The 12490-nt window shown below is 40.1% G+C and overlaps 1 protein-coding gene across 5 annotated transcripts in view; it reads left to right on the top strand.

The window, feature by feature from the left end:
- Positions 1 to 12490, top strand: part of NRG3 (neuregulin 3) — a 1229096-nt gene that overhangs the window by 1207694 nt on the left and 8912 nt on the right. For all 5 annotated transcript variants that reach the window (XM_018042558.1, XM_018042557.1, XM_018042554.1 and 2 more), the window contains exon 7: positions 9207 to 9334. In XM_018042558.1, the coding sequence (XP_017898047.1) occupies positions 9207 to 9334 (128 nt within the window). The remainder of the gene's footprint in view (positions 1 to 9206; positions 9335 to 12490) is intronic.

Here is a 12490-nt window from a genome sequence, read left to right as displayed (position 1 = left end):
TCTGCCTTTTCTAAAACCAGCTTGTACATCTGGAAGTTGTTGATTCAGGTACAGTTGAAGCCTAGCCTGAAGGATTTTGAGTATGACTTTGTTAGCATATGAAATGAGTGCAATTTTGAGGCAGTCTGAACATTCTTTGGCATTGCCCTTTGGGAACTGAATGAAAACAGACCTTTTCCAGTCCTGTGACCACTGCTGAGTTTCCCAAATTTGCTGACATATTGAGTGTAGCACTTTCAAAGCATCTTCTTTTAGGATTTGAAGTAGCTTAATTGGAATTCCATCATCTCCACTAGCTTTGTTTGTAGTAACGCTTCCTAAGACCCGCTTGACTTTATACTCTAAGATGTGTGACTCTAGGTAAGTGACCACTCCATTGTGGTTATCTGGTCATTAAGACCTGTTTTGTACAGCTCTTCTGTGTATTCTTGCCACCTCTTCTTTACCTCCTCTGCTTCTGTTAGGTCCTTACTATTTCTGTCCTTTATTGTGCTCTTTTCACATCAAATGTTCGCTTGGTACCTCTAATTTTCTTGAAGAGATCTCTAGTCTTTCCCATTCTGTTGTTCTCCTCAATTTCTTTGCATTGTTCACTTAAGAAGGCTTTCTTATGTTTCCTTGCTATTCTTTGGAACTTGGGATTCAGATGGGTACCCTTCCGCCCTCCCCCCCTTTTTTTTTTTTTTTACCTTTCACTTCTCTTCTTTTCTTAGCTATTTGTAAGTCCTCCTCAGGCAACCATTTTGCCTTGTTGCATTTCTTTTCCTTGGGGATGGTTTTGGTTACCATCTCCTGTACAGTGTTATGGACCTTTGTCCATAGTTCTTCAGGCACTCTAGATCTAATTCATTCAATCTATTTGTCATTTCTACTGTATAATCATAAGAATTTGATTTAGGTCATACCTGAATGGCCTGATGGTTTTCCTTATCTTCTTCAATTTGTCTGAATTTCACAATAAGGAGCTCATGATTTGAGCCACAGTTAGCTCCCAGTCTTGTGTTTTTTGTTTTTTGTTTTTTTTTTCTGACAATATAGAGCTTCTCCATTTTCAGCTGCAAGGAATATAATCAATCTGATTTTGGTATTGACCATCTGTGATGTCCATGTGTAGAGTCATCTCTGGTGTCGTTGCAAGAGGGTGTTTGCAATGATCTGTGAGTTCTCTTGGGAAAACTCTGTTAGGCTTTGCCCTGCTTCATTTTGTGCTCTAAGGCCAAACTTGCCTGTTATTCCAGGTATCCCTTGACTTCCTACTTTTTCATTTCAGTCCCCTATGATGAAAAGGACATCTTTTTTGGTTTTAGTTCTAGAAGGTCTTGTGGGTCTTCATAGAGCTGTTCAACTTCAGCTTCTTCAGCATTAGTGGCTGGGCCATAGACTTGGATTACTGTGATGATGAATGGTTGGCCTTGGAAATGAATCAAGATCATTCTGTCGTTTTTGAGATTGCACCCAAGTACTGCATTTCAGACTGTTTTGTTGTCTATGAGGGCTACTACATTTCTTCTACAGGATTCTTGTGCACAGTTGTAGATGAAACGGTAATTTGTATTAAATTCACCCATTCTGGTCCATTTTAATTCACTGATTTCTAAAATGTAAGTTTTCACTCTTACTATCTCCTGTTTGACCACTTCCAATTTACCTTGATTCTTGGACCTAACAGCCCAGGTTCCTATGCAATATGGAACTTTATTTCCATATTGGACTGGACTTTATTTTCACCACCAGACACATTCACAACTGGTCATCACTTCTGCTGTGGTTCATCCTCTTCATTCTTTTTGGAGCTATTTCTCTGCTTTTCTCCAGTAGCATATTGGACACCTACTAACGTGTGGGGTGTGTGTGTGTGTGTGTGTGTGTGTGGTGGGGAGGTTCATCTTTCAGTGTCATATCTTTTTGCCTTTTCATACTGTTCATGAGGTTTCAAGGCATGAATGCTGAAGTGGTTTGCATGTATGTAGTTATTTTTAGTCCCTTTTAGGTTCTTTGTATTTTGTTGCTGGAGGAAATGTTTGTCCAGGTTCAAACACTTCAGCAAAGTGTCCCAGGACCCAGCCAGTCTTATTTCCTGCCTTGAGTGATTCGACAGCTCTTTTTCTTAAGGGTTAAGAGGCTAAAGGTCTCCTCTGAAACTTCTTCCTGTTGGAAAGGGGCCACAGACCCTCGTCCACCCAAGAGGCATATAATTCCTTTGCTGACTGTTCCAAAGACCTCTAGGGGCCTGGGATACCCTCCACTGGAATAGGTTGAATTCTCTGAGACATCATGACCCTTACTTGAAACTGTTGGAGCCTAGAAGATAGAAGCTTAAAGAAAAGGTTAAACAAACAAGGGACAAGAAGGAGAATAACAACAGACACTAAACAGCCTAGATGATAATGGCTCCACTGTTGACCAGACAGTGGAGGTAATATCATCTTTGCCAAAGCTGTGAAGCCATTCTGCTTGGGTGTATACTTCCTTTGTTTGGATGCGTACAAGACAGCTTGTGGGATTTTAGTTCCCTGATCAGGGATTGAACCCGAGGGCCATGGCAGTGGAGGCATGGAGTTCTTACCACTGGACCACCAAGGGATTCCCTTTATTCCCTTAATGCAAACTTCCACCTGTCCTGTAGCATTGGTCCAGGTGCAGGAAGTGTTAGTTATTACACAAGCTCTACCTTGTTCTGCTAGGAGGTAATCTAGGGCCAGATGACTGTCAAGGACCACAGTAGTCAAAAGAAGCAAGAGAGGTCTTAAGTCCTGTCAAGGCCTGCTCTGTCTTTTTCATCATATAATCAAGCTGTATGGTGAGACTTTTCAGTGTCATTTCATGACAGGAAAAGCCTTCCCTTGGAGCTGCCAGAATATCACCAGCCCTGCCCTGCGAAGATCCTTCCTAGTGCTCTTTGGGTTTGGTGGTGAGCCAGAGTGATCCTGTTATAGATAAAAATTCCTCTAGCCCTATAGTGCACTATATGAAGTGGACATTATCAATCCATTTATAGGCCATCCTGACAAATGAGTTTCTTGCCATTCTTCCCTAGTTAGCAGGACTAGTAATATGGACAGTCGATAGGAGGAGCTTTTCTGTGGTGGAGCATTTCTCTTAAACCAAGCGCAGAGAGCTGCTTCCCTGGCAAGAGGGGCTGAGCAAACCAGAGCACAGCAGCAAGAATGGCACACAGAAGGCAAACCAGCATTCTTCTTAGCTGTAGATGGTGCCTGTCTTTTGGGTGGGTTTATCTCAGATTTTTCACTGGCTCACAGATAGGTTGTTCTGCTTTTGTAACCGGCCTGGTCTTTGGAGGCAAAAGCTTTAGGTTGGACAAATGTACCCAGCTGTCAATAGATATATCCCTTGCAGTTTGATGCAGCTGGAGTTGCTTTGATTCCTTTATAGGGGCCCTTCCATTTTGGCAATAATTGGTCTTCAGGGGACCCCTCTTTCTCAGGTTTTAAGAAGAACTTGGTCCTCGTGGTTAATTTGTGAAGAAACTGCCCCCTTCCACTATATTTTTAGTGGGAGCTGGCTGTGCCTTGTGGGCGCAGTCCTGGATTGCTTCTGAACTGGTCCTCGATTACTAATGTATCTCAGGTCTGTCTCACCTCATCATCTAGAAGAATGTCAGTAGTAAGAAAAGGCCTGTCATAGGCAACTGCAAATGGGCTAAGCTTCAGACCACTGCTGAGGACTACCTGGACCAGGAGGAGTGCCATAGAAAGCTAGTTGTTCCAGGGTTCATGATTCTCTTGGCAGAGCTTTGCTAAGGTTTTCTTTAATGTATGGTTCATTTTCTCCACCTTCCCTGAAGACTAGGGGTGCAAGAGGTATGTAGCTTGTTGGCTATCCCTAGGGCCACGGTAAGCTCATGTGTAATTCTGGCCATGAAAGAGAGTCCCTCCTCCAGAGGGACTTTGGAAATCCACACTAAGGGATTCTTTCTTTCAAAAGGAACTTACAGACTTCAACAGCCTTTTCAGAACAGGTGGGGAAAGCTTCAACCCATCCTGTGAAAGTAATAGCAAATGCCAAAAGCTACTTATATCCTGATTGTGGGGGCATCTGGATGAAATCTAACTGCCCAGTCTTTACCTGGGTATGTCCATTGGTATTGAATTGGCCTGAGTAACGAAGAGGGGATTAGATAGGTCTGTGAGTTATAACAGGCACATAAATCATAGAAAGCATTACTTGTATTAGTTCTTTTAAACCCCTTTCCTAAAAGAGTCTTTGGCATCAAGCCCCACAGTGCATCCCTCCTAAAGTGGGTGGCATCGTGTAAGCTCTTATTGAGTTTTCATCGTTGGGCCTCAGGGGTCAGAATGTTATCCTTCTTTCTATACCAGTCTGTGTTTCCCTTCTCATAGCCCCATTTCTCAGCATTTTCCTGTTCCTGTAGGGAATACTGGGGAAGGCTAGGGAGGTCAGGGGGCCAGTCACCAGAGCCATACCTTGTTCAGGTTCCTGAAGTTGGGCTGCCTTTTTGCAGTCTGTGATCAGCTTTGGTGTTCCCTTGGCTCACATTAGGTCCATCCCTAATGATCCTACAGTTGATGACTGCCACCTGGGTCAGGAGTTACACTGCTTCTAAAAGAGCCAGAATAATATCTGTATGTTTTATGAGAGAATTTCTATCAGTCAAGCTTTCTCTTTCCTTCCAAATGGTGGCATGAACATATAGTACATGGAATTCATATTAGAGTCAGCAAAAATATTTAATTTTGTATCCTTCCCTAATTGAAAGCTCTCATTAATGCAGCTAGCTTGGCCTTTTAGGCTGATGTCTGACAAGGGTTCTTGGCCTCTTTAATCAATAGAAATTGATAAGAGGCCAGAGGAGATTCAGACAGTGTTTTATGAGGATTTGTGCTACCGCAGGAGGGAGTGAAAACAAGTGACAGGTTCCCTTGCTTGCTGCCTGAGGTGGGGTGAGCTGGCTCCTTACATGGGGTAGCGGCAGGGAGTGGGTCCAGAGGTGAGCTTAGGTGCTCTGCCCATCCCCTTGGTGGTGCTCGTGCAGGGATCATGCGTGGTATCCTGCTTTTATTCTGGGCATCTCAGAAGTGAACATTGGGTTTTGGTGTTTTATATCTTATTCGTAATTTGCCCCAACTGCCCATGCATGCAGTTATTTTTAGTCCCTTAGATCATTTGTGTTGCTACATCACCTCAAGCAACAGGCAGTGAAGGATCCCATGTCCCAGCCTGTCTTAAGCTGATCTTGACTGATTCTCTGCATGAATTTCTCTGTCCAGATTTTGGAATGCTGTTTTGCCCTGCACTCTGACGGATATAAGAATAGGCATTGATTTTGTGTGTTCAGCTTTTTTTTTTTTTCTTTCTTATTTTAAGGACAGGAATGATGATTTTTAAGCTCTTTATTTGTTAGAACTGAAAAACGGAAATCTGTCTATAAATTCATCTCAATCAATATATATGGAATATTAGTTTGAATGATTGCCAAGTTATTAGGTTTTTTGTGTTCCCTCTTGTCTCAACCAACCTTGGATAGGGATACCAGCAATTTAAACCTGCATCTTAGGCTAAATGCAGCCACTGAAATGAAAATGATTCACAAAAAGGCTACAAGAGAAAGAGCCACAATAATAAATTTTGGAGGCAAATTTGTGTTAATGGACCAAAATAGTATCATTGGAAGCAACTGTATAGTATAACAGCAATCTAAGCGTTTAAAAGAAAAGATGTAAAACTTAATATCTATTATGCATGTTATGAATAAGGAGAACAAGTAAGAGGTTGATTCTATTCAAGCCTTTTTTTTTTTTTTGCCGGATTTTGAATAAGGCCCTCTAGCTCTCATCATCAAAAGTCTCAATCTAGGCAGAGGCTCTGAACCAACAGCCCCAAACTTGAATTAGGATTGGCATAAATTGTATTTTTGAAAAAGGAACAGGCTGCTAACTTTTAATGATTTGGAAAGTTCTCTAGAAACTCTTGACCTTGCTAGAAACACTGGCCCTCTACAGAGGGCTCTACTGACAGCTCTCTACAGAAACAGCACAGAAGTTACCCCTTTCAGTTTGCCACAGATGTCTCCAGATACTTTCACCTCTGTCTATAGCTGAGCCTTCTCGGCACCTGAGTTTGTCTTTTAAAGCAATTTTTTAGAAGTTGGGAGAAAAAAATTCCTATTAGATCTTTTATAGAATTTGAAAATCATGTAGAAATTCAGGATGTTATTTACCTTTCAATAGCATATTGATTCAGTTCAATTTTCCATGGATGATTTATGATAAACAACCTTGATTAGTCAGCAAAGAAGTACATGTGAAAGTGCTTCCGTCATATTTTGTATTTTTGTAATTTTGGGGTTGCTGAAAACAACCACCTTTTCCACCTTATCTCTGTATCTTCTTTTTGTTCTATGTCAGCTCAACGGTTTTGCAAGAACTCTTAATAGCTTCTCTTAAGCCCATTTTGTAGAATTCATATTTTGATTCAAGATGTGGTCATTATTAACATGCTGTGGTTTATTTTGGAGTACTTAAAAATAGAGATTTTGAACATAAAGTTATATAACCTTGACAATGTTCCTAGTTTTCATAGCCCATACCCACCAATATAGTTTTTCCCAAGGATAACACCTTAATAGTTTGGGTTTTTTCCCCTCATCTGTATCCTATGTGGTTATGTGCACACACAGAAACATGTGTATCAGTCAGGTCGTTTCAGCTGCTCAGTTGTGTCTGACTCTTTGTGACCCCATGGACGGTAGCACACCAGGCCTCCCTGTCCATCACCAACTCCCATAGTTTACTCAAACTCATGTCTATTGAGTTGGTGATGCCATCCAATCATCTCATCCTCTGTCGTCCCCTTCTCCACCTGCCTACAATCTTTCCCAGCATCAGGGTCTTTTCAAATGAGTCAGCTCTTCACATGAGGTGGCCAGAGTATTGGAGTTTCAGCTTCAGCATCAGTCCTTCCAATGAATATTCAGGATTGATTTCCTTTAGGACGGACTGGTTGGATCTCCTTGCAGTCCAAGGGACTCTTAAGAGTCTTCTCTAACACCACAGTTCAAAAGCATCGATTCTTCAGTGCTCAGCTTTCTATATAGTCCAACTCTCAAATCCATACATGACTACTAGAAAAACCATAGCCTTGACTAGACAGACCTTTGCTGGCAAAGTAATATCTCTGCTTTTTAATATGCTGTCTAGGTTGGTCATAACTTTCCTTCCAAGGAGTAAGCGTCTTTTGATTTCATGGCTGCAGTCACCATCTGCAGTGATTTTGTAGTTCAAAAAAATAAAGTCTGTCACTGTTTTCATTGTTTCCCCATCTATTTGACATGAAATGATGGGAAAAGATGCCATGATCTTCGTTTTCTGAATGTTGAGCTTTAGGCCAATTTTCTCACTCTCCTCTTTCACTTTCATCAACAGGCTCTTTAGTTCTTCTTCACTTTCTGCCAAAAGGGTGGTGTCATCTGCATATCTGAGGCTATTGATATTTCTCTTAGTAATCTTGATTCCAGCTTGTGCTTCCTCCAACCCAGCATTTCTTGTGATGAACTCTGCTTATAAGTTGAATAAGCAGGGTGATAATATACAGCCTTGACATACTCCTTTCCCTATTTGGAACCACTCTGTTGTTCCATGTCCAGTTCTAACTGTTGCTTCCTGACCTGCATACAGATATCTCAAGAGTCAGGTCAGGTGGTCTGGTATTCCCATCTCTTGAAGAATTTTCCAGAGTTTGTGATCCACACAGTCAAAGGCTTTGGCAAGTACATACAAAATCTATACATATGTATATACACACACAGAACTAAATATGTTCATATATAAACACATACATACACTTAGATATATATCTGTTTACTACATTTCCCTCATTTACACAAGTGAATTCATATTATGGATACTTCTTGTACCTTGATTTTATTTTCTTCAATGACTGTATAGTATTCATTTGCGGCTATTTCTCTTGTTTCCAATTGCTTCTCTTTAGTGTCTGTTTTCTGATATGTTATTAACAATTATACCGGTGACATGCTCTGGTGATTATATCATTTTGAGCTTTTACAGTTAATTATGGGAACCCCTAGAAGTATTAGTCTCCATCTAAGAGTAGGGTGATTAAAATTTTGGAACATTTTGCTAATCTGTACCCCAGCAAGTTAGCAACAAATCTTATTTTTCTTGAATGTTTGTGTTTAGGATGTACTCCTGAAATTTAACGTGCCCTATTCTGATTTTCCTCTCTTTACATGAGTTCAGTTATGTACCTTTTCATATATATATTCTGCAGATATATACTTTTTATGTGAAATTCTACATTTACATGTGAATATCTGGATTTCAGAATCTCTTCTTTGGTTATTAGCATTCAAAAAATGTCATTTCTCAACATAGTTTCCATTGGAGCTTCCAGAAAAGAAGCCTGCTATTCCTTGTTGCTTATTCAAGTGCCAGTGCCCAGGGAATGTTAGACTTGACAGCTGCTGCCTGGTTGAGATGCTAAGCAATATTTCTCTAGGGGCAAAGCTTTCCTTAATGGGCCACCACTATATGGCTTCCTCTAGGCTACTGTGCCTTGTGATATCTCAAAGGTGAAACCAACGGTTAATAACTATAAAGAATAAACTGTTTGCACACTTCTCTTATTAGACATGGTAATTACCTGGCAACAGGATGAAAGGGAAACGCTGGAGAGTGGCGGGCAGACACTCTAAATCATCTTTTGTAATTCTCAGAATTATGAAGAACTTCTGTTGTGAACTTCACTCATTTAGTCAGCGTTTATTGAATAAGTCAGCATTTATTGAATCCCTACTTTTAGTAATAGAACAAGTTAATTTTTTGATAAAATGTACATTGAATTAAAAAATCCTTTTATTAACTTAAATAATATTCTATATCAACTATAATTAAAAAACTACTGGTGGTTTTGGCTTAAAGGCATAGTGTGCCATGGGTAAAAATTGAAATGAAAAGATAGAATTCTAATGTGTAAAGCCCTGTTGAATGGACCTCATCTAATCACAGAGAGTTTTGGGAGCAAAAGGTTGAGAGCATTGTGAGAAAGGGGATGAAAATGATGTCTTTATCATTCTCCTGATCCAGTGCCTAGTGGAAAAGTTACTGGTAAGTTCCAGTAACTTTTTGATATCCAGCTATAGTGTCAGAGGCCCTCCTCTCATAACTTCTCCTCCAGCTCAACTCTTTGCATGTGATTTCCCACAGTATTCAAAGGCGGAAAGGCATCCGGTGACTGCATTGGAGAAAATGATGGAGTCAAGTTTTGCCGGCCCCCAGTCATTCCCAGAGGTCCCTTCTCCCGACAGAGGAAGCCAGTCTGTCAAACACCACAGGTACAGGTAGCTAAATCGTGGTGGGAATGGGCGTGTTGACACAGTGTGTAATGCTGGACGGCACATGCCAAGGAACAGCAACATTTTTCAGGAGAGGTGATCATTCTTGCTCCTCCTCTTACTGCCCGTGGAGTGGATGCTCAGGCAGCTTACAGCAGGCCGAGAGACCAGTAGGCAGCAGGGTAACTTGAAGAAGCCTAAAGGGACTTATTAACAATACCCATCAGGGCTGCAGACGCAGACCAGTGAATTAAACAACTGCTATCTGAAAAATCATTAAAAACATGGTTTTTCCTAGCCTGCCTTATCACTGCAGATTTAATGACTCATTCTTCCCTAGGCAGCTGATAGCACATGTTCCAGATCTTCACACATAGTTCTCACAGGGGAAGAATCCTGCTAAATCTTCTCTTGGTTTAATATTAGATCTTCCATTATCAGTGGAGTGGGACTTTTTTTTCACATTCTAATCATAAAATTGCCTATTTGGGGAAGCAAGCCAAAAATAAAGTTATCTTGTAAAAGTTTTCAGTTTTATAGCATTCTGAGGCTGAGCACATTCTCAGCATCTTCTAGTCACATGCTATGTTTACACATAAGGAATCTGGAACTCCAAAAATTGAAAGCTTTGTTCTAAGGTGCCAACAGTTGAGACCTGCTAGAATAGACATTATGTTTATGTACATCCAAAAATACATTGTCCATCTTTGTGGAAGTTGTCCAAAGATTTAAGCTTTCTTTTCTTAGTAGGAAAGTACAGTGTTAAAAACAATTCTTAAATTATGAAGAGAATAAATTTTTTTTAATGGAAAAGGTAAAAAAAAGTTGTTTCCAGCAATGAAAGAAAAATGTTGTTGACCCTTGGTTTTCACATATCTGAACCACATTTTGGAAACGGCTGTGAGAGAAGTATGCATTGTTCAAAGAAGCTAACTTCTCTATCACCTCTGAAGGAGTCCCCCCAAAAGATTTTACTGATGCTGACCACATTTACTATGGGATTTTCATGTCACTCTGGATACTAATCATTGGTACTTGATGGTGATTTTTATTCTTAATCTACATGAGTAGAGACTGAGATATTAAGGGTTTGCTAAGTTTAAAAAAAGGGGTTAAATATTTTCAACACAGGATGAAATATGTTTGGCCACTGGATAACTGCTTTAGCTACTGAGTATAATTTTTGGTTTATATCAGTAGGGGAATTTACAAATATTTCCCTATGAAAGAGCATTTTCAGTTCACTGGATTTAATGGATGTTCTTTAATTAAGAAATTAGATACAAAATCATCAGCCTTTTAGAAGAATTTTTTTTTCCAAAAGCGCATTTCCCTCTGCAGATTGTAATCCATATTTAAGCAGTATTTCATACAGTCAAGTAAAATAAAGTATAATATTAAGTATCATATTATGTCATACATGTTTTAAAGTTGATAGGATAAAGAATGACAGCTTCTAATGTATTTGACCTGCAATAACCCTATCCCTATTTTTGTCTGTTGATACACCCCCTCCTAAACTTGGTTTCTACCATGGCTTCTAGGAATCGCTCACAGGTCAAATAAGGAACTCTCTAAGAGACCTTCTTTTTTGTTTGGTTCAATGACTCTGCAGTATTTGTTGGCATGCATTGTGTCCTGATAGATGGGCAAGGGTTGATTTATAAAGTGCTTTTAGAACTTTGTAAATTACAGTTCAATATATCATAGCTTTTGTTTTGTAAAACATGCAGTAGACGTAAACGTTTTTGTGATTGATAACCTAGTCACTGATTTATACATCCCGCAAACTGCTCCATAACTTCCTGAATGCCACTGGGTTATAAAGCTTGAATAGTGGATTGATCAATAGGTGTAGAACTGTTTTTTAAGGTGGGTTACTAGTTCATACCTGTAGACTTCGTTGTTGTGCCATTTTGGCTAGCTATGAATAATTCATTTCTTTTGGTGTACTGCAAATCTGACTCATTTGGATAACTCATTTATGAAACAAAAGCTATTAATTCAAAGCCATTATTTCTCATGTTTAGTCCAACACCCCCCTCCTTTATTTTAAAGAAGCCATCTATTATGTCATATCATACTTAGTGCATTAATTTTGACAATATAACTCATTTATAGTCAGGACATATATAGGTTTTTTAAGGTAAAATAACTCCAGGGTTTTCAGTGATTAGTATGAGCCTTTGAGTTGTCAGTTTGGGCAGAGGAATTGGGGAACTTATTGTGCTGAGCACCTACCAAGTGCCAGATTTCCTGCTAAACACTACATATTTGAGCTCTTTAATCCCCACAGCAATACTATGAAAATGCCTCAAAATATGCACCATGTCTAGGCTTTACCTTTTTCTGCCCTGCCTTGTGCACTAAAACAGGCAGCACCTTCTCTTGCCTTTGGACTTCTGTTGTTTCACTGTGATGCACAGGCAAGTGAGGGAAGGGCAGGGCCAGTGAGGTCCTAGCACTCTTTCCCTTCCCTCCCTGCCTGGTGGCCTTAGCTACAGCCCCTCTTCTGGGGGCCACAGCACCTGCCAGGTGGCCTCTGCGTTACAACCATTTTCTCTCCTCATTCAGGTAACTGCTCCTTCCCCCCGTCCCAGTAACAAGGATGGTAACAGCTTCCCATTGTCATCATACAATAGTATCCTGTTGTGTGTTTTTCTTTTTTTTCTCCCCTCAAACAGTGAACATACATTTCTAAAGAGCAAAATCTTCCCAAATGATCCAATTTCTGGTGCCATTTATTTCCCTCCAGGACTCTGACTGGCACAAGTACTATCCCCAGTATTATGCTGCTAGTAACATACAGACCCAATGCAGCTAATTCTAGCATCCAAGCCCAAGTGCTCTGTGAACTTCATAATTGCCACTGGACAGTGTATATCAAAACTGGAAGGCAGAGAAACGAATCAGTTATTATGGAGCTCCTTAAACTTGCTGGCTTAGTGACCTAGCTAGATGTCCCTTGTTAAGCATTTTAGGATTCAACACATTAGAAATATTATGCTGAAGAATGAAATTGTAATAACCATGCTAGGTATAATCTGGTATCTGCACAAACTCAGGAAGTTAGGGATAGGCTTGACAAATATGAAGTTCTAAAGTGTGGTCGCTTTCCCTAGCCAAACCCAGGAAGGTGGCTATGAGCACTCATAT

Source organism: Capra hircus, chromosome 28, assembly GCF_001704415.2.
Source record: "Capra hircus breed San Clemente chromosome 28, ASM170441v1, whole genome shotgun sequence".
NCBI lineage: Eukaryota > Metazoa > Chordata > Mammalia > Artiodactyla > Bovidae > Capra > Capra hircus.
The sequence above is the reverse complement of the archived record's forward strand: the minus strand, read 5'-3'. Positions and strand labels throughout refer to the sequence as shown.